General features: G+C 50.3%; 1 protein-coding gene across 7 annotated transcripts in view; it reads left to right on the forward strand.

Annotated features, from left to right (window-relative positions):
• The window catches only part of RGS3 (regulator of G protein signaling 3), a 132,351-nt gene that overhangs the window by 39,615 nt on the left and 70,588 nt on the right, over positions 1-22,148 (forward strand). For 4 of the 7 annotated variants that reach the window (XM_030919463.1, XM_030919466.1, XM_010370480.2 and 1 more), the window contains 7 exons: positions 1,414-1,495; positions 2,326-2,431; positions 3,538-3,889; positions 4,779-4,818; positions 11,195-11,391; positions 14,303-14,386; positions 20,218-20,329. In XM_030919463.1, the coding sequence (XP_030775323.1) occupies positions 1,414-1,495; positions 2,326-2,431; positions 3,538-3,889; positions 4,779-4,818; positions 11,195-11,391; positions 14,303-14,386; positions 20,218-20,329 (973 nt within the window). Of the gene's footprint in view, positions 1-991; positions 1,067-1,413; positions 1,496-2,325; positions 2,432-3,537; positions 3,890-4,778; positions 4,819-11,194; positions 11,392-14,089; positions 14,143-14,302; positions 14,387-20,217; positions 20,330-22,148 lie in introns of those variants that run through there. The other 3 variants (XM_030919464.1, XM_030919465.1, XM_030919468.1) reach the window with 3 other exon arrangements.

Here is a 22,148-nt window from a genome sequence, read left to right on the forward strand (position 1 = left end):
TTGAATCCAGGCCTGAGGCTGGTGGGAAGCAGAGCCTCAGAGGTCCCTGCAGCTTCCAAGGCCCTTGGTCATTCTGGGCTCCCTCCCACTCACCTTCCTCATGCCTGGCTCTGGGATGGTTGGCAGGTGAATGAGTGCAGGTGCCCAGTCTTGCAGGGACAACCCTCAAAGGAAGGAGACAGAAGTCTCCTGACAAGGCCGGCACCCTTGACCTTTTCCAGGCTTGCTGAGCTGCCTCTTTCAACTTGCCTGGGACACCCTTCCCTGTGCCTCACTAGGGCCCACCCCAAGTCCCACTTTCTCTAGGGGGTCTCTTGGGACCCCTTGAATCCCTTTTCTGATTTGTGCTGTCTTTAGCAGCCAGACTTGGCTGGCATACCACCCTACATCCTCCTGTGGGAGGGAAACTGCTGGGTTGTCCTCCCTACAGTAGCCACTGCTGAATTCCTATCGTGTGCCAAGCATGGTGTCCACAGTCGGAGCATAAAGGACTGAGAATGGCCCAGTCCTCCTGCTTTACTTTAGTGCCTGCTGTGCCCTGCTTTGCTCTGGAGAGGTTTGTGTACCCTCGTGCTCCTCTGGGAGCCAGAGACCAAGGCTGTGTGCTTCTGTACGTCCGCAGAGCCTGGCATGCAGTAGGAGCTCAATAATTGTGTGCCAATTTGAAAAGAAAAGAGCATCCAGATGGCAAGGCCCTCTCATGGACTTCTGAAAGTAGGAGTTGTGGATCTGTCAAGCCAATGGGCCTCAGCAGGCACATGAGTCAGTGGCTAGTTCAGGTTCAGCCAGGAAGCCTGTGACCTTACCTGCCCCTTACCTGGGAGTCCTCACTGGATGCCTTGGGGCCCTGGCCACAGATTGGCCCCCAGAACCCCAGCTCTCTTCCTCTGACCCTTGGCCTGAGATGGAGTGAGTGTGTCCCAGTGTTCCCTCCTCTGTGCTCTGGGAGAGCAGTGACCAGGCTGGTCTTGTCTTTGGGCCCTTAGCACAGGGCCAGCCCCAGGCTAATGCTCTGTGAACTTCTGTGAGAAAGGAAGAAGGGAGCCAGGAAAACAGTGGATCAAAGGTGAGGCTGAGTTGTGCAGTGCTGATGGGCCCTTGGGTCAAGGGCTGAGCTGCTGGGGCTCAGGATGGCAAGGTTTGCTTTTCCAAGACCTTGTCCATCCCAGGTCCTCCCCATATCGGCATGGGTTTACCTGCTGAACTCTGGCCTTCCTGCTTGGCCCACAACCCAGTGCTCAAGTTGTCTGGGCTGAGATAGGGACACTGAGGGACTGGCCAGCTCCTTTGTGGCTCCAATTCCTTTGGAGAGGAGGGTGGCTCTTGGCAGGGGTGGGCTGTGGGCTTCCTGACCTTGGGATAGAGGCCGGAGCCTCCAGCTTCTGGCAGTGACTGGGCAGGACTGTGTCCTAGATCACCATTCCGAGGGGAAAGGACGGCTTTGGCTTCACCATCTGCTGTGACTCTCCAGTCCGAGTCCAGGCCGTGGATTCTGGTAAGTGAGTGACAGGGGGATGCCAGCTCCCCTTGCCCATCACACATATGGGCTTTGCAAACAGAGGCTGGAACTAAAAGGGGAGCCCCAAACTGGAGCAAAGTGTCCTGGCTTTTCAAAATATTTTTAAGTGACCATAGATGAAACTGCCATTTATAAAATATGCCCACTTTTTTTGTTGTTTTTATCAAAATGAAAATAGGTTTTTATATTTTGTTTCCCAATCAGTTTGAACAGGAACTAAACCTATATTTTCAGCAATGGCTGCATGGGAAAATGAGAGTCATTTGTGAACTCTATTTGAAGCTGGTATTGTATCCTATCCTGAGCCTGATCAGCGCTTAAAAAGAGCCATCCTTCCCTACTTTTTACAAGTGAAGATTTCTCTTAATCACAGAGTGAGCATCTCAAAGACAGAAGCCAGGGCTCAGTGGTCAGGGTGTTTCCAGTGCCTGCACAGGGGTGGGCATGAGGTTTGTGCACAATGATTGACAGAGAAGGAATGAATGGTGTGTGGGAACCTGGCCCTAGGGAAGGTTCTCAATGGAGTAGGAGGCCCTGGGGAGGGGTAAGGGCCTGGGTGGAAGGGTGGACTGCAGAGAGGTGAGCCAGCAGTAGGGGAGGCAAGCAGGGAGAAGGGAAGGCAAAGGGATGCCTTCTTTAAAGACTCTTGAGAGGCACCAAGTTCAGCCCCTCATTTCACAGATGAACAAACTTAGAGAAAAAGGGAGGTCCTTGTCTGAGGTCACCATGGCAGCAAAGGACTCCAGGTCCTTTGAAGGGGTCTTGGGCTTCAGGGGCCCCTGAATGGCTTTTCTTTGTCCCTGCAGGGGGTCCGGCAGAACGGGCAGGGCTGCAGCAGCTGGACACGGTGCTGCAGCTGAACGAGAGGCCTGTGGAGCACTGGAAATGTGTGGAGCTGGCCCACGAGATCCGGTGACAGGGGGCAGCGGGTGGCCTGGGGCCTCAGGCTGATGGCACACCCTCCCCACCCCTGGGCACACTGCCTTGCCTGGCCCAGCTCTTGCTGCTCCCTCCTTTGCCCAGCTGTGAGCAGGCAATTCCTTTTGCTCCTCAAGGAATCTGTTTCTTGGCCTGAGAATGGAAGGTTCAGGCTCAGAGCACTTTGGGATTCCAGAGCAAACAGCAGGGAAGATGCTCGCAGACTCTGTGGTTCAGGATGGAGCACCAGGGGGTTACTTTCTGCTTTAGCTAATTATTTCTGCTACCTTAGAGCTAAGTCCATTTGTTATTTAAGGACATGAAGATGTTGCAAATGTTTCAGTTGCACAATTAAAAAATTATTCTTGAAAATGTTGGAGTCTCCCAAATTTTGATCCCCTAGGGTGATACCCCGATGGCCTGATTTTAGGTCTGCTTCTGGAATGCCAGATGAGGGCTTGCACTTAGGTGACCTCCGAGCTTTACTTGCTTATATCTTGCTTATGACAAGCATCATGGATTGAGTATGGAACTCTTTCCTGTTGAACCTGGCGTTGACCTCAGGGTCCTTCTCAGCCACTGCCCATCAATAGGAATTGACCTAGGTGACCCATTTGCTGTCTCCTTTTTTTTTTTTTTTTTTTGAGACGGAGTCTCGCTCTGTCACCCAGGCTGGAGTGCACTGGCCGGATCTCAGCTCACTGCAAGCTCCGCCTCCCAGGTTCACGCCATTCTCCTGCCTCAGCCTCCCGGGTAGCTGGGACTACAGGCGCCGCCACCTCGCCTGGCTAGTTTTTTGTAGTTTTTAGTAGAGACGGGGTTTCACTGTGTTAGCCAGGATGGTCTCGATCTCCTGACCTCATGATCCGCCCGTCTCGGCCTCCCAAAGTGCTGGGATTACAGGCTTGAGCCACCGCACCCGGCCTGCTGTCTCTTCTTTAAATGGCTTCTTGCATCCCTTCCTGCCCCGACACTGGGGGCTTCCCCGCTGTGTCTGCCTCCTTTTCCCCCCATCATCCTCCCTGCCCTGTGGGCCCTCACTCTGGCTGATACTGGTTTTCCCCAGACTCAACCTCTCTGTGTGATCCCCCAACTTCTAGGAGCTGCCCCAGTGAGATCATCCTACTCGTGTGGCGCATGGTCCCCCAGGTCAAGCCAGGACCAGATGGCGGGGTCCTGCGGCGGGCCTCCTGCAAGTCAACACATGACCTCCAGTCACCCCCCAACAAACGGGAGAAGAACTGTACCCATGGGGCCCAGGCACGGCCAGAGCAGCGCCACAGCTGCCACCTGGTATGTGACAGCTCTGATGGGCTGCTGCTTGGCGGCTGGGAGCGCTACACCGAGGTGGCCAAGCGCGGAGGCCAGCACACCCTGCCTGCACTGTCCCGTGCCACTGCCCCCACTGACCCCAACTACATCATCCTGGCCCCGCTGAATCCTGGGAGCCAGGTATGGACAGCTGGTGTGGGGAAGGTGAAGGGTATTGGGTCCCTGTGGGAGGCCAGGAAGACTTGAAGACCCAAAGTTGTGTGATGAGGAGCCTGCGAGGGGCTGCGATGTTGGGCAAGGAGATGGGGTATGTGCTAACTCTGCCTTCTTCAAGGCTGTTCTTTGTGGGGAGGACAGATGGGTCTATGTGGCCTCAGGGCACAGATCCAAGAACAGGGCATGCACAGGCTGGAAGATTTCAACTCACAGAAGGAAGAGCTTTCTACCAGCCTGTGCTTTTGCCCAGTGGAATGGGCTGTGTTGGTAGGTGGTGAGCCCCCATCATAGGAGGGGTGAAAGCAGACACTGCATGATTGCATGGTGGGATGATGGAGTGCACTCCCTAAAACATTAGTCCAATAGATACTCTAGAAAAAAGGTGTTCTGAGGCCAGATAAGCTTGAGACATATCCCGTACTCTCTTTCTCATCTAGGAGATTCCCAGTGCAAAGGAGCCTAGTAGAGGCTCTTCTGGCAGGTGGTGTCACCCAAATAACACCGCATTTCCCAAACTTGCCTGATGGGGGCACCCTTGAGGGCGTGGTTGGTACCGTCTTACCATTCCAGTGTTCCATGGAATTCACTTTGGAATGAGCTGCTGTAAAGGAAGTTGGGGACTTGCCAAGGGGTTAGACTTCATAACCCATAAAGCCTCTTTTAACTTGAATATTCCTGGATTTTGTGTTCTCTCCCTGCCTCCTCCCTCAGCTGGTTACCAGAACTGCTGTTTTTCTCTTGTGCCCTGAGGTGCTCCACTTCCTCTCCCCTGGGGCCCCTGTGTCCAGCAGCCTCCTGGGCTGTCCTGCCCTGCTCCTGGGGCTGAGGTGGTTCTCCTGTCTTTCCCTTACAGCTGCTCCGGCCTGTGTACCAGGAGGATACCATCCCTGAAGGTGAGTCTCCTGCTGCTGCTGTGCCCTCCTAGCTCAGAGAGACAGCAAGGGTCAGCTAAGGCCTGGCCCAGCCTCTGCCCTGAGTTCTGAGGCCTTTCCAATGGAGTCAAGGTCACTTAGCCTATCGACACAGACTCTCTTTCCATGTGGTACCTTTTCTCACTCATGGAACCAATGTCTTTCTTCCTTGAAGCCAGAACTAAGAAGGAGGAGAGGGGATCTTACCAGGGCAGTTTAAGAGGCAGTGTGTCCAGGCTTCAGGCATTCAACTGAGATTCATCCAATTTTACTGAGCAACTGATATATGTTGGGTGCCAGAGGCAATATGGTTGGGCTTGCATGGAAGGGAGTCATGGAGCGTGGAGCTGGGAGGTCTTGAGTTAGAGTTCTAACTATGTGATTTTGAGTAAATCATGTCCCCTCAGCTGGGCGTGGTGACTCATGCCTGTAATCCCAGCACTTTGGGAGGCCAAGGTGGGTGGATCACCAGGTCAGGAGATCGAGACCATCCTGGCTAACACAGTGAAACCCCGTCTCTACTAAAAATACAAAAATTAGCTGGGCGTGGTGGTGCGTGCCAATAGTCCCGGCTACTCGGGAGGCTGAGGCAGGAGAATCACTTGAACCTGGGAGGCGGAGGTTGCAGTGAGCCAAGCACTCCAGCCTGGGTGACAGAGAGAGACTCTGTCTAAACAAAACAAAACAAAATCGTGTCCCCTCGCTGAGCCTCAGTTTCTTCATTTATAAAATGGGGTCAATAATTCCTACCTCAGAGGGTTGTTGGGAGGATCCCATGAGAGAATGGTTGTGAGTAGTTGCTTGTATACTGAGAGATGCTGTACAGAGGGTAGCTGTCTTTGAAATGCACAGATGTCTCTGCTGTTGGATGGATTCTTCTTCTTTGGCTTTTAAAATCGGGATGGAAGCTGAGCTCAAAACCACTTTCTTCTCCCAGGAAGGCTGAGATATCGGTCTTGAGGCTGAAGCTGGCTGGGCATTCCTTGAGATCCTTCAAGTGCCTGCCAGAGAGCTTTGACTCGGAAGTCCATCTGGTGTCTGGACCGCCTTCCTTGACAGTGGCTTTTGCTTAGCCACTCATAGACTTTTTTCCTTGCTGTTCCCCTCTCAGTGATGTGAAGGCGATGCTTATAGGGGTAGTTGGAAAAGTGCTTGTGACTTTTGCGTGTGTAAAGCACTCCTATCAGGCTCAGGCACGCTGATGGAAAACACCTTCTTTCTCTCCGGTCTAGGGCATTTGGGCAGTTGAGCCTGGTCAGTTGGAAATAAATCTGTGTTCCTTCTGGGGAGAAGTCCCACAGCAATTCAATGATGAGTTTTATTTTTATTTTTTATTTTTCCATAGATTCTTGGGGTACAGGTGGTATTTGGTTACATGAGTAAGATTTTTAGTGGTGATTTGTGAGATTTTGGTGCACCCATAACCTGAGCAGTATTCACTGCACCCTATTTGTAGTCTTTTATCCCTTGCCCCACTCCCACCCTTCCCCCCAAGTCCCCAAAGTCCATTGTATCATTCTTATGCCTTTGCATCCTCAGCTTAGCTCCCATGTATCGTTGAGAACATACAATGTTTGGTTTTCCATTCCTGAGTTACTTCACTTAGAAAAATAGTCTCCAATCTCATCCAGGTTGCTGCAAATGCCGTTAATTCATTCCTTTTTTTTTTTATGGCTGAGTAGTATTCCATCAACGATGAGTTTTTAAAAAGCTTTCGGTTGGCACATTAGGTTAGAGTGAAGATGCCGCTGCTCAGTAGGGAATTCATTAGGGTTAAGGACTAGGCCTAGCTCATTTGTGTAGGTTCAGTGCAGGACCCAGGGCCTGGCAGATAGCAGATACTCAGTAGAATTTTGGTTGTGTGACTGACTGAAGGAGAATGACTTGGGTTGCCTCTGAGGCTTTGGAGTCTGCTCGTGGAGGAGGGGGACTGGAGAAGTGTGCTGCCCGGAGTGGGCCAATGCACACAGCTGGTGTCTGGGGTTGATCCCTTCTCAGTTTTAGAGGTACCTCTGTGTCTCCCTGCTGTGCTTCTAGTCTGTATCCATGTTGCATTCCCCTCAGAGTATAATACATAGTAAGTCAGCAAGAGCACAGTCATCTAAGCCATGGGGAAAGGGACAAGTGAGGAAATAATGATGATATTAATAACCATGGTAGCTCTTTGAATGCATTGTATTAAGATCTTAACTTTATGTATTCTTCGTAATAATAAATCTTCACTCTTTACCAGGGATGAAGTCTTTGTAGCTCACAGTTTTAGGATTCAGAGGAAAGGGTGAAATTCAGGGCACATAATTTCCCTTAAACACACTTGGAGTTGTCCAGAGGTTAAGGCTGTCACCAGGGTGCCGGCTTCTCAGTCCCCCTCCTCTGGCTGGGCTGCCAAGATATAGCCCTTCAGGAGTGTTGGGTCATCCTAAGTTGAATAGAAGGGAGAGTTAAGCCATCCTGAGTTGAATAGGGTCTGGTGCCCTTCCGGAGCCTGGAGTGGCTGCCTGGCTGTGGTTGGCATGTTTCCCAGGGCTGCTGGTGTCCTTGGCATTGTCCCTGCCCTGTAAAGGTGACCTGGCTTCAGATTTGCCACTGTCAGGGCAGGGTGGCTGCCAGGGCTCGCCTCAGAATCTGGGAGCAGAGCCCTGTAATTACTGTATTTGGTCGGTGAAGCAGGTGTTGGAGGAAAAAAGGGTGATAAGGGGGTTTGGACCAGACATTGGTAGCAGGTGGGAAGTAAATGAGTTTGCCTTCACAGAGCTCAGTAACTGGGTTGCAAGCTGTACTGTTCTAAAAAAAAAAAAAAAAAAAAAAAATCAGTTTTGTAGAGCCAGAGCCACTCCCACTGGCCACATATTATCCAGGGGTGGTGGAGATTGGACACGAGGGCATGACTGCTGCATGGGTTGGGTTAATCCTGCCTTGTATAATTTACTGACCAAATGACCAGTCACCCTACCATTCCAGACCTGTTTCCTTGTCTACCGAATGGGGCTGAGCCAACTTTTCCTCTCTGAAGGCAGAGTTATGTGTTGGTTGCTTTAGGTGAGGCCCTTGGTGAGGATTCTGTGACAGCCCTGGGCTCCTGGGCTAGAGAAGGGAAGAAATCAATTTTTTAATCTGAGACTGGGGGCCCAGGACCCAGATTTTGGCATCTACAAAGGGTACCCATCTTTAATTTTGGTCTATTTTGCTCCAGTCACCTACTTGTCAGTCCTGCATGGTTTTGCCTTCTCTGCTCTAGGCTTGACCATGTTAAATTAGACTGTCTAGATCCAGGCTGGCCATGGGGTTTCATTCACAGCACAGTTTGAGACCCAGCAGCCCTGCCTGTCCTTCTACTGGCCCTGATAGGTAGATTACTTGGAGGCTTAGGATTTGTGATAATGTCCTGACTACTCACACTGTGGTACAATCCACCAAACTTCCATCAGGTCTCTTGTGTGAACCTCCCACTGGCCCTGGGGAAAGCAAGGCAGCAATCAGTATTATCTCCACTTCAAAGTGGAGAAAACTTTGATTCAGAGAAGGAAGGAAGCTGTTCAGGTTACACAGACTGTCTCTGACTTGGGAAGTCAGTGATCAAGCTCGGGTGTCTTATCCAACTCAAATTCAGTGACGATCTTGAGACTCAGGATAGTGCTTTTGAAGGGGTGGCCTGCCCCTCCACACCTGTGGGTGCTTCTCGTTAGATGGAATGAGAGACTTGAGAAAAGAAATAAGACACAGAGACAAAGTATAGAGAAAGAAAAGCGGGGCTCAGGGGACCTGTGCTGTGCTTACAGAGGACCCACACCGGCACCGGTCTCTGAGTTCCCTCAGTATTTATTGCTCAAAAGATAAGGGAGTAAATCAGCAGTAAGACATACAGATACACGGAGATGTTCCATTTCCCAGAGACCGGCAGGAGACAGATGTTTTTCTTTTACTGAGATTTAAGAGAATGGTGATGGCCTTTAACCACAAGCAGCCTTTAGGCATTTGTTTAACAAAGCACATTCCTTACAGCCCAAAATCCTTTAAACCCTAAATCACCACAGCACATGTCTCTTGCAAGGACAAGGTTGGGGGTAGGGTCACAGATTAACAGCATCTCAAATACAGAGCCAAATGGAGTCTCTTAAACTTACTTCTTTCTATAATAACACAGTAACAGGCTGACCTCTCTTTTCCCCACAGCTTTAAGCAAAGGGTCCAGAGCCTGGCAGCACACACCCCTCTGGGGCTGATGTGCAGGGCCAGATCAGACAGGGAGCTATGTGACATCTTCCTTGTGTCTGTTCCTCCTGTGCCCATCCTGAGCTCATGCTCATTCTACTCCTCTCTATGTGACTCACAGAAGAGGCAGGAAGTGGTTTGAGTTATGGTGGTTTGAGCACTGCCCCCAGATTCGTCTATGATCAGTGGTCACTTGTCAGGGGCATGGGGGGAGTCAACTTGTTTTTCTCACCTTGCTCGGTGAGAAGGGGCAGGCGGTGGGAGGAGGAAGCCAGTGTGAAACCTTCTGAGGTGAGTTTTTCCTCCGACACTGTGGGTGCGCGTTGGTGGGGAGCTTCCCTGAGGTATAGCTGGGGTCAGGCCACCGGCTCCCCCCTCGCGGTCAGGGCTGCTGGCAGCAGAAGGAGGCCTGCGCCCGGGACCCAGGCTGGGCACCCAGGTCAGTGAGGACCTGGTAGTTGCCACGCAGTAGGAGGAATGCCTTAGAAGGGGCCCAGGAGTGTGTGGAGTTTCCCCTGACTGCTCTGGAGTTTCCTTCCCACCTGCTTGGTCCAGGAACCCCTGACTTTTTAGCAACTTTGTGTTTTGTCCCTCTGCCCACTAGATGGGACATGATAAAAACCTGTGCACAGGCTGGGCATGGTGGCTCATGCCTGTAATCCCAGCACTTTGGGAGGCTGAGGCGGGCGGATCACCTGAGGTTGGGAGTTCAAGGCCAGCCTGACCAACATGGAGAAACCCTGTCTCTACTAAAAATACAAAATTAGCCAGGTGTGGTGGCACATGCCTGTAATCCTGGCTACTTGGGAGACTGAGGCAGGAGAATCCCTTGAACCTGGGAGGCGGAGGTTGCGGTGAGCCGAGATTGGCCATTGCACTCCAGCCTGGACAACAAGAGCGAAACTCCATCTCAAACAAACAAACAAAAAACAACAAAAAACCTGAGCACCATCCCTTGTTCTGGGTGAGGGGTGTGTGTCCATCAGTGTCCCCTCAAAGAGGGACCCCCCCACCACCATTACAGCCTCTGCTCTCCTTCCTGGGGATGGCCTTGTTTCTCTGTTTCTCTCTCTGTCTTTCCTTATGATTAGAATGCTTTGTGAGTTGGTGGTCAAGCTGGAGTACCTCCTGAATACAGTGAAGCCTGGGATTCCCAGAGTCCTACGGGGCACCTGACTCCCAAACTTGCTTTTCCAAGTGGAGAAATCACAACAACGAAACAACGAGTTAGCAGCTAACTTTTATCACACACTTACTAGGTTCCAGGCACTGTTCCAAAGACTTCACTTAGAGCATTTCATTTAATCCTCACTGTAACCCAGTGAGCTTGGCACTGTTATTACAGTTGAGGAAATCAAGACTCTGAGGGTGAAATAAGTTGCCCAAGTTCACCGAGCTGGTAAGCAGGGGAGCAGGATTGAGCACAGCCACCTGGCTTCGAAGCTTGTGCGCTTTACTGTGACCTGGGGCAGCAAGTGCTACTCCTTATTCTAAACTGACTGGAGTGGGCCAGGCTGCTCTAGCTCCCTTGGCTACAGAGGGCGGACTCCAGTACATCCTGGGAAAGCCTTTGGTCTCTGCTGCTGCTGCTGTGGATTTTTGTCTGTGGGGCGGGGAGGGAGGAAACAGGTTGGGCTGGGCTGAGGTTGTGTGGGGAGTAGTGGGAATGGTGTGGGGGTCTGGTGAGGAGAGCATGTGCCCTGCCACACAGGCTGGTCACCACTCTGCTCTAACTGATTGTTCCACATGGGACTGTGGGCTCAGTGAGGCCAGATCTTCTGATTTTTCAAATCTGAGCGATTTCTTGATTTTTAAAAGCGTGAGGCCAAACTGGAAAGTCTGAGCCAGGCCTGGGGCAGCAGGTGGAGCATGCTGCCTCCGTCATAGCTGGTGGTGCCCAGCGCTGTGCTAGCCCTGGACTTGCTTTCTCACGTGTCAATGTCTCTCACTAGAGTGTGAGGGAATTCCTTGAGGCCCGAGCCCATGTGAGGCCTCCCTGTGTTTCGCATCGTGTGCAGGACCTGGCACAAAGTAGCTGCTCAGTAAGTGGTTGTTGACAGAATGAGTCCGTGCCCCGTTTCTACAGAGGGGACACCTTCGCAGGAGTGATGAAAATGTCTCACAGTCCCCCATCTCTGTTTCACAGAATCAGGGAGTCCCAGTAAAGGGAAGTCCTACACGGGCCTGGGGAAGAAGTCACGGCTGATGAAGACAGTGCAGACCATGAAGGGCCACGGGAACTACCAAAACTGCCCAGTCGTGAGGCCGCATGCCACACACTCAAGCTACGGCACCTATGTCACCCTGGCCCCCAAAGTCCTGGTGTTCCCCGTCTTTGTTCAGGTGAGCCCGTGACTGGTCCTAAGGGTTTCCTCAGGAGGAACGGAGAAAGAGGAGGGCCCTAGCCCCAAGACTCAGGGATGATACCTTATCCCAGGACTGAGGGCCCCGTTTTGGGAAAGATAAGTAGCTTTAGATGCACAGGATTCTAGGGGCTTATACTGAGGGAGCAGAGATTTCCAGGGAGATACACAGGAAAAAATGAGGCCAGGGGAGCCCAGCAAGGAAAGGGTCCTTTCCTTCCCCCACCTTGCCTCCCCTTTCTCTGGGGACAGGGCTGGTACACCCCAGCTGCTTGTTGCCATGTCACAGGGCCGGTTTGCTGATGCCCCCACTCCTTGGCTCACCCAGTGGTTTTTTTATTTGGAAACAACTGAGGGGAGACCCTTGGGGTCTGTGGCTTATCTGGTCTCCCTGGTCTCTGCAAACATGTTTGACCTGTATTCACTGGTGGCCTGCGATTCACTAGATCTCTCTTATTCTCCAACGTCAAACAAAATGCTTGAAGAAAGATAATGAAATGAACAGCAGGCTGGGCCTGAAATCCCAGTTACTTGGGAGGCTGGGGTGGAAGGATCGTTTGAGGCCAGGAGTTTGAGGTTACAGAGAGCTATGATCATAACACTGTACTTCAGCCTCTTCTTCTTTCCCCTTTTCCTCCCCATTTATCTCTCTTTCTCTTTAAAAATAACCTTTATTGGACTGGGCATGGTGGCTCGGTAATCCTAGCACTTTGGGAGGCCTAGGTGGGTGGATCATTTGAGGTCAGGAGTTCAAGACCAGCCTGGCCAAGACAGTAAAACCCCGTCTCTACTAAAACTACAAAAAAAATTAGCTGGGCGCGGTGGCAGACGCCTGTAATCCCAGCTATTCGGGAGTCTGAGGCAGGAGAATCACTTGAACCTGGGCGGCGAAGGTTGCAGTGAACCGAGATCATACCACTGCACTCCAGCCTAGGAGACAGAATAAGGCTCTGTCTCAAAAAAACAAAACAAGACAAAACAAAATAAAACAAAACCCAAAAACCTTTATTTATTCCAACACCCAGATATGATAGTGTGAACATTTCAGCATCTTTTCTGTGTGCATGTACACATTAAAAAACAGATCTTATTCTATATTTTATATCATGTTGCTTTTTTAAAATGAAAATTGTAGCATGTACCTTTCCCACACCACTAAATGTTCTGTGCTTTATGGTAGTTGCCCTCTCTTCTATTAAATGGGTATACTGTATTTATTTAACCAGTTCTATATTCAGATACTTCTGTCTACTATTTTGCTATCGTAAATAACCCTGTGATGAAAATCCTTGCTCATGGATTGCCTCTCTGATTATTTTCCTCGGGAGAGATTGCTGAAAGGGAAATGACTGGGTCATGGGTCATAAACATTTTAAAGACTCTTTACACATATTGACAAATTGCTTTGCAGGAAGATTCTAATGGTTTATCATCTTACCAGCAGCATAGACGTGACTTGGCCCCAAGGGCTTCATTTCTGCCTATGCCTCTCTGGTCTCCCTGGCATCCCAGTCTGGGCCTGTCACTGTCCAGTAGGCACACTTTGTTAGGATGCAACACATCTCTGGGAGCTCACGTGCCTCCCCTTAGACAACTCTGTCAGCAGGTCCTGGCCTTGGCCTTTCTGTTGGTCTCTTTCTTAGCATGTGACACAAAGTTCTTGGCATATACAATGTCTAATTTTCTTTCCTTTTTTTTTTTTTTTTTTTTTTTTTTTTTTTGAGATGGAGTTTCGCTCTTGTTGCCCAGGCTGGAGTGCAATGGCGCGATCTCGGCTCACTGCAACTTCCACCTCCCAGGTTCAAGCGATTCTCCTGCCTCAGCCTCCCAAGTAGCTGGGATTACAGGTGCCCACCACCATGCCCAGTTAATTTTTTGTAGTTTTAGTAGAGATGGAGTTTTACCATGTTGGCCAGACTGGTCTTGAACTCCTGACCTCGGATGATCCACCAGCCTCAGCCTCCCAAAGTGCGGAGATTACAGGCCTGAACCACCGCACCCGGCCTGTGTCTAATTTTCATATTCATTTTAATATTTGTATAAGAAACTATTTTTATTCAAGAGACACTCTCTCGCTCTGTCCCCCAGGCTGGAGTGCAGTGGTATGATCATAGCTCACTGTAACCTCAAGCTCCTGGCCTCAAATGATCCTTCCACCTCAGCCTCCCAAGTAGCTGGGATTTCAGATCCAGCTTGCTGTCTGTTTCATGATCTTTCTTCAAGTACCTTACTTGATGTCATGTACTTAGAAGCCATGTTAGAAATATACAGTCATAAGGACAAGTGCTGCTGGGTAATCCAGAGCTTAGGGAGCTTCCTCTGGGCTGGGCTAGGCAAGGTGATGGAATAGGGTAAGAGGTTTGGGTGTGAATTGACCCTATGGGGATTGGCTGAGAAGGACACAGTCAGTTCGAGTGTGTTATGAATGCAGAGCAGGGACTGGCCTGGCCTTGAAGGAACTCAAGTGACCAAATCTCTTGGCATGTGGCTCTCAGGATGCCTCCTAGTCCTGTGAGGCATGAACAGGATAGATGGGGGATGGCGGGGGCTGGGAGGGCCCAGGAGCCCAGTGCAGTAGGGGGTGGGAGCTGGGACTGAGGACTGCAGAGGGCCTAAGCCTGTGGTTAGACTTCCTGTCAGTGAGTGTAGCTCTCACGGAGAGGGTTGATGGGGAAGGTGGCAGCAACAGTTCCACAGGACAGCAGCGTCTGTCTTTCTGTTTCCATCTTATGTATGAGGGGGTGTGTGGGTTCTCGGGTTGGTGGCGGGCTGACAGTCTTCTCTGGGTCAGAGGGTTCTCTGTGGCTGGCTTTGACAAGCTGCCGCTTCCTCCCCCCAGCTCCTCACCCAGCCTCTTTTTGAACTGCCCACTCAGCCTGCTTTATTTCCAGCCTCTAGATCTCTGTAACCCTGCCCGGACCCTCCTGCTGTCAGAGGAGCTGCTGCTGTACGAAGGGAGGAACAAGGCTGCCCAGGTAAGACTTTCACCTGCGTTTTTTAGGGGGCTTTCTCTGTGGGCTTCATTGGCATCCTCCAGGACCCTCACTTTGGTCTCTTTCTGAGTATCTTAGAAGTGTACACTCTCAGGGTAGGGGAGACCTGAAAAGGACCCTCCACTCTCCCTAGCAAAGGCTACAGCTTTTTCTTGTACATCTCCTTTCAAAGCTGTTGAATCCTTCTTTGATGGTTAGAAAGTTTCCCTAGCCCCCTCGGGAGTCTGAGGCAGGAGAATGGCGTGAACCCGGGAGGTGGAGCTTGCAGTGAGCTGAGATCCGGCCACTGCACTCCAGCCTGGGAGACAGAGCGAGACTCTGTCTCAAAAAAAAAAAAAAAAAAAAAGAAAGTTTCCCCAGCCCCTAAAGACACCCCATTGTTTACCCCACCTTCCTCTCAGGAGCAGAAGAGATGGCAATTTACCCTGGCTGTGGGGGGTAACTTTGGTGGTGGGAAGAGTAAAGCTATTAGCCGAAGTGAATTTTTAGACCAGCATCAGTTTACCCAAGTTTTCTGGGCCTGTATTAGCCCAAATCCCACATCCTCTTCTGAGAGACGAGTCTATGATTTCGCCTGGGTTCTAGCTCTCCCAGCAGGGTGCTGACATGGGAGCTGTGCCACCCTTCTGGGAGCTGGCCTGGGGTGCTTTTCTCTAATTGGGAGAACTTCATTCATCCACACAACCCCGGAGCTGGCCAGTTCAGTCTCTGAGCTTAAAACTACTTGGGTATAGAAGTTGGAGCCCTGGGCTCTGCCCTGGCTACCTGGGGCCATGGAGTGAGGGTAGCAGAGTCTTTGCAGATCAGGCCCCAGTGTAGAGCTGCCTTGGCTGAGTCGAGTGGCAGCTTGGGGTAGTGGAAAGATCAGGAAACTTGGAGACAGGAAGTCTATATCGAGACCCAGCTCTGCTGCTGGCTTACATGTGATTTCTTCCTTCTTCCTCAGTCTTCCCATCTGAGCAGCAGCAGCAGTATGTGTGTATTTGAGGCAGTAAGGGCAGGGTCAGAGGTTGGTCTCTAAGGACCCTTTAAACCTCAGCCTTCTGGGACACTATGTGTGACTGTGGCCGAAGCAGGAGGTTGGTTTGTTTTTTAAGTAAGCAGACTGGACTGGAACTCATCTATTCCAAATGCACATTATCTTTTTCAAGGGAGTGCCCTGGGGGTCTGCATTCTCCCTTCCACCATCGCTATTGTCTACTGTGTCTGGACCTCCTCTTCTCCGAACCTCTTCTTGGGAACTTTGCAAACTTTGGGAACTTAAAAATCTTTGCATATCTTCTGAATTGTCTCAGTGGGAGTAAAACTTCATCTGTTGGGAGGGATTTAAGTTTTAGGGATGAGAAGTCACTTAGAGCTACGTTTGGTGAGTGAGAGTGTAATGGAGCTAAGTCAGGCATCCAAGAGTCAGAAATTGAGGTGTGGCCATAAATTCACCAGACTCACAAGAAGCCAGTTAGAGATGGCAGCCACCCTGAAATGTACACATAAGTCTAAATTCACTCTTCTGTTTGTGCACTTACCCTTGAATCTGCAAACATTGAGCACTTACTGTGTATCCTCATTGTGTATGCATTTTTTTTTTTTTTTTTTTTTTTTTTTTTTTTTTTTTTTTTTTTTTTTTGAGGCGGAGTCTCGCTCTGTCGCCCGGACTGGAGTGCAGTGGCCGGATCTCAGCTCACTGCAAGCTCCGCCTCCCGGGTTTACGCCATTCTCCTGCCTCAGCCTCCCGAGTAGCTGGGACTACAGGCTCCCGCCACCTCGCCCGGCTAGTTTTTTGTATTTTTTAGTAGAGACGGGGTTTCACCGTGTTAGCCAGGATGGTCTCGATCTCCTGACCTCGTGATCCGCCCGTCTCGGCCTCCCAAAGTGCTGGGATTACAGGCTTGAGCCACCGCGCCCGGCCTTGTGTATGCATTTTACATACTTGACCCCAATTAGCTCTTGCAGCACCCCCATGAGAGGCACGATTGTCCCCACTCTGTAGTTGAGGCAACTGAGGCTCCAGTGAGATTCACCATGACCCAAGAGTCTCCAAGCTGGTAAGAAATGGAGCCGGGTTTAGCACTCGGGTCTTTCTGGCTCAGCAATGCTTTCCATGACCCCATACTGCTTCTGGCATGTCTGCATAGAGACAAACCTAGGAACACAAGCTGAAGCCAGAGCCTTGTGACAGTTGCAATTCGTCCAAAAGCCCTGCTTTATAGATCTCTGGAATCTTAGAACCAAGAGACTCCTTTCCCTTTGCCTTAAAGATTGAAGGAAGCAATTTGAAGACAAGTAAAATAAATATTAATATATTCCTTTTTCTTGAAGTATGATACCAACCAAACATGTAGATCTGGGCACCCTATCATGCTACTCACACCAAAAAAAAAAAAAAAAAAAAAATTCGAAGGGATTTGGATAAATTCATAAAATCTCAGCGTTGGTTAGGCTTTCAGGAGTCATCCATTCTAATTGCTTCCTTGTAACTTTCCAGTTAAATGGTTTTCTGATTGGTGCTTGAATCTTCTAGGGCAGCCATTAGAGCAGTGGTTTTGTTACCGGGGAGGGCTAAATTGTAGAGCATTCTTCCTTACACTCAACAGAAATCTTTATTTGTGGAATGTTCCTCCTTGGTTCTTTGTGTCATCACTTCTCTGGGCATGCTCAAGTTTGCTAACATCTGTGAGCTGATCCAGTCCCACACCATGAACTACCCTCATCACACCCGCTTCCAGAAGTAATAGACTTGATTAACGTGCCCTGAGGTCTATCACCCTGTGCGAGGTCCTGGGAATACCATGAAGCACAAGACAGACACACCCTCCCTTTACACACTGACTCATGGAGTTTACCATTAACTAAGGCACCAATGTGTTTTCAGTAAACCCTGCTCTTAGGTCAGATTCCCAAGAAGAAGCTTGATTAGGGCCACTTGGGAGAAGCCACCCTCCAAGTGGTAAGGACCCCCTTACCAAGTGGTCCCTCAACTCTGACCCTTTGGAAAATCAGATGTGTCCTTGGAGCAAGTGTGGGAAAGACACCGGGTGACCCCTGTGGCCTGCTGCGGAACGCGACAGGTGATTGGGCCATGGAGATGGTCATCACTCTCCCATGGACTGCCATGGCCCCTGCTGGTGCTGGTGAGATGGGGGAGTCTACATGCCCTCCCTGGTGCGCTTGCCCCTCTGCTCTGCCTCTAGCTGTGTGCCAGTTCTGGCCTTTCCCTGACCCAACCTTTGGGAAATTTTTCATTTATGTCTTAATCACTTCCTGTCTAGACCATATTCTCAGCCCTGGGAATCTGAGCCAGAGTGGTGGCCTGGGCCTTTTCTCACCTTGCTCATGGTTCTTCCCCAGTTGCTGGTGGCTCCTCCCACTTGCCCTACTTCCACCCCTCTCTGGGCCTGGGCTGTTTTTATTTTTTTATTTTATTTTATTTTATTTTTTATTTTTTATTTTTTTAACTTTCTAGGCTCCTGACAGATTGTTGGCTCTAGCCCTTGCCCTGCCAGCCTCCCTCTGGGTCTGGAGGTGACTACCAGATTTCCCTTGAGTCAGGGAAGACATGTTTTGTGGGACTCTGAGGGTTTGCCTTGTGTTTCTGGCTAGTTTGGAGCCTTCTTTCCATTGCTCAGACTTTGAAGTCTTCTCAGACAACCAATTCCTTGACTCCTTCTGAGCTCTTGGGTCCTTTTCTTCCCCTCTTTTCTTAATATTATTATTATTATTATTATTTATTATTTTTGCCTCATTTGCTCCTCCTGCTTGGTCTCTGGATTCTTTCACATTCAGGAACTGAACAGCTGTAGGCACATTGCTACCTCTCTGTATAGTGAGAGCTTTAGGTCAGCCATACCTGGGTAATGGTCCCTGGCTGTGTGGCCATGGACAGGTCACTTAACCTCTCTGATCTCTAGGGTCCTCGTCTGTAAATGAGGCCAGTGGTGTTATTTACAAATGAGGATCCACTGAGCAGAAAGTAAGCGTTCAACACATGAAGGCTTCTCTTGGGCTGCATTGAGACAGGGCTGTGGTGGGAAGGGTTAGGGTCATCACCAAGATGCCTTATAGCCCAGTGTTCTGGAGTCTTCCTGTTTGGGCCCCATCGGAGAAGCCAAAGCCCCTAAGAGCTCCTTCAGGGACATCTCCCTGTTGTCTCTGCAGCCCAGATTTCCTCAAGCCTCTGTATTTGTGCTACACTCAAGAAGCCAAGCCATCTTTTAATATATATTCTATATCTTTAAATTACAAAAGTAACAGTGATTGCAAATATAATACACATTAAAGCAAAATGTATCAATTAAAATCCCACTCCCTGGAGTGAGGAGTGTGGTATCTTAGCTATTTTAAAAAGGTATAACTATGAGAAATGTATCATTATTGTTTTACAAAATTGGACTCTGTGCTAGGTATTTTTGCACATTGCACTATTTTGATTTATGATAGACAGATTTCTATTTCTGCCCACATAGCTAGCTGTACTTAATTTTTTAATAGTTGCATACAATTCTGCCATATGAAGGTAGCATAATTCATTTTATTCATCTTCTCTTGATGAATGTTTGTCATTTTCTTTTCTTAAATTACAAAAATGCTGCTGAGAACATCCTTGTATGTTCATATTGATACCTCCTTGTAAGTGTTTCTGTAGGATAGAGTCTCAGAAATGGGGCTGTGGGGTCATTTTTAACAGGTTGATAGCTGAATGTTAACCTGTTGGCTTTGTAAATGTCACAAACAGTGCAACACACACTCATGGTACCCTTCAGTGCATGCCAGGCCCTTCTGGCTGGTTCTTCTTCAGAAGAGACACGGTGTCAGGTGTTTGATACCTCAAAGGGAAGTTCACATAATTAATAACATTTTGTTTTGTTTGGAGAATCTAAAATTGGATTTTATTGCTTTTGACGAAAGTCCACTGCAGGATTTGCAAAACAAAGAACAGTGTAATCTTTAGTGGCATTAGAGGATCAAGTGGATTTTCTTAGCATAAAAATGTGCTGAGCGTGCCTGTTGGTTTACCTATAAAGTCTAAGAATAGCCTCTGCCTTTATTTTTGGAGCAGCTAATGCATAAAAGAGATAAATGTGATGTGCATGTCTGTACTAGAGTGTGAGTAACTGGCTGTTTCTTGAACTGATTTCTCATTAATGCAATTAAACTTATCCGCAAGGAATTTGGTAATATTAGCTCACATTGTGTGGTGCTTTACTCAGTCTGCAAAGAGCTTGTGGAAGGAGCTTGTAAGAACGCCAGGCAGGGACTCCTCTCCCTGTTTGGACTGTTGAGAAAACTGAAGGGGTTAGGGAGTTTAAGCCAATTTTTTTGTGACTAGTTAGTGGCAGAGCTGGGATAGGAGTCTCCCGATTTCTGACTCTCAAGTCCAGTGCTCTTTCAGCCAGACACTTACAGCAGAATAAAAGCAAATATGGAAAATCCTATAGCTTAAGGGTGGCTCCAAGCCCCAGGTGCTGGGCTGGAAACTCCGGGAGCATTTGGTCAGAGAGGTAGGCCTAGGGGATCAGGCTGTGAAGAGGCTTGCAGAGACCAGCTGCCATGAGGGCCGCTTTCCCCCTTCTGTTTGCTTTTTTCCTACTTTGAGGAGTAGAAGTATAGGAAACTGGAGGGTGATGGGGCCATCTTGACTGCAGGTCAGGTCTGCCCTTGGCTGAGGCTGTACTGAGCACTGCTCCTGGTTCTGTGTGAGATGATGAGGATGTGTTACCTGGGGAGGCTGTGGCTCCCCACCTTCTCAGGGAGGTAGTGGCTCCCAGCCTCCAGGGGACAGCAAAGTAGCCAGTTCTGTTTGCTCTCTGTCAACCCAGGTGACACTGTTTGCCTATTCGGACCTGCTGCTCTTCACCAAGGAGGACGAGCCTGGCCGCTGCGACGTCCTGAGGAACCCCCTCTACCTCCAGAGTGTGAAGCTGCAGGAAGGTAAGCAGATGCTCTAGGTGCCCGGAGCCCCTCTCAACTTGCACCAGTCCCTCTGGGCAGCCCTCTGGGCCCTGGCTGCCAGTCATCCACAGGGCACTGGAGTGTGTGCTGCTGGGCTCTGTCCATGGGCCGGTAGGTCTCAGACACTGGCATTTCTTCCAGGCTGGTAAGCCTTCTGATATACCTGAGCTTTTCAGGGAAGTTTCTATTCTAGAGACTTTCCAGGAAAGCTATGGAGTGGGGTAGGAGGAGCTTTGGATTCAGACAGACCTGTGTTCAAATCTTGGCGCTGTCCCTCCATACCGGGATGACTGTGGGCACTTTCCTCAGCCTCTCGAAGCCTGTTTCCTCCTGCGTAAATAGGGAGAAAAATAGTCACTCACAAGGTTGCTGTGAAGATTAAGCTAGGTCATAAATGCAAACGGCCTGGCCCATAACAGGTGCCCAATAAATACTTATTGCCACCCACTCACCCTACAGATCTGTGGACAGAGACTGCAACTTGGCCCTACCCAGCTACATGGGCCTGCAGAGCCCAAGCTGCTGGGCCTCAGGCGCATGTGGGAGCGTGGAGGGAATTTCTAACCCAAACTTTCCACCATGCCCTCCACTCGTGGGAGGGGAAGCCAGCTGGGAGTATCTGTCGGTGGTTTGGTTTGGCGCCTGAGGTCTCCGCTGAGAGGGGCTCGGTTTCCTCTCCCAGATCATGAAAACAACAGACCTGTTTGAGGATGAGTGACAGGGGCAGAGAGGAAAATATTACCCAGTGAAAGAATTCTGTTTTGGCGGGGTTTGCTCCGGGAAAGCTTCCTGGCTGTTTGCAAACTGTCCTGTGTGCTCAGTGCCTGAGTATTCCTCCTCCTCGGAAACCCATTCAGTGTGAGAACCTCCACTCTCACTTCCCCACAGGAAGCCACTGACAACTTCTCCATCTCGGGCTCTGGCCTTTCCGCTGCCCATGGAAGGGAAAAGCAAGTCACCTCACTGGGTCAGCTCCTCCCTCTGGGCGGGCTCAGCCTGACCACGGGGCAGTGGGAATGAGCTGCCTGAGCAACCCAGTTCCAGCACTGGCGTTCCCAGAGTTCCCCATGCCTGCTGGAGGCAAGCAGGTGGGAGCTCCAGTGGCTTCTGTTCCTGAGCTTCCCTGCCATCCTCTCCATACCCCCCAGCCCCTCTCTGGCTTCATCACACCCAGCTTCCCATATGCCCATTCTCCCTGTCGCTCCAGCCTGGCTGCAGTGTGCATATTCACACATGCGCTCACACTGAGTCCTTTCTTCTCTGCTTCCCCCTCCCTGCCCCCAGCCCAGACAGTCTAGGACCCTGTCACATTTGAGGGAGGAGCACTGGATGGGGCAGGGCTCAGTAATATGCCCTGGTTGGTATAAGTGGTACCCTCACTCTGTTGTGCACGTTACAAGGCTGAGGCCATAACCCAGGACCCTGGTTTGCTCAGCTTCCTGCGAGAAGGAGGGAGGGAAGAGAAGGCTCACATTGGCTGTAATTTGGGTGGACGTGGAGGTTGTGGGAAGAAGGCAGTAGAGGAGCTGAGGGCAGTGACTGGGAGTCTGGGGTCTGGGTGTGGTGCTGCTGTGCTGTGCTGTGTGGCTTCAGCTGGCCCTTTCCCTTTGCCAGGCTTCAGTTTCTCTGACTGGGAACTAAGGGTGGGGCCAGCGCTTTGTGTCCCTCCCAGCTCTGACACCCCCACACAGAACCCCAGAGCTTGCTGTGAGCAGCTGGACCATGCCTATACTATCCTGCCTCTACCCCTCTGGGGGCTGGATGGGGAATTGGTTGGGATCTCCCCTTCTGGAGGCCC

The sequence above is a fragment of the Rhinopithecus roxellana genome, chromosome 16 (genome assembly GCF_007565055.1).
Source record: "Rhinopithecus roxellana isolate Shanxi Qingling chromosome 16, ASM756505v1, whole genome shotgun sequence".
Classification (NCBI taxonomy): Eukaryota; Metazoa; Chordata; class Mammalia; order Primates; family Cercopithecidae; genus Rhinopithecus; species Rhinopithecus roxellana.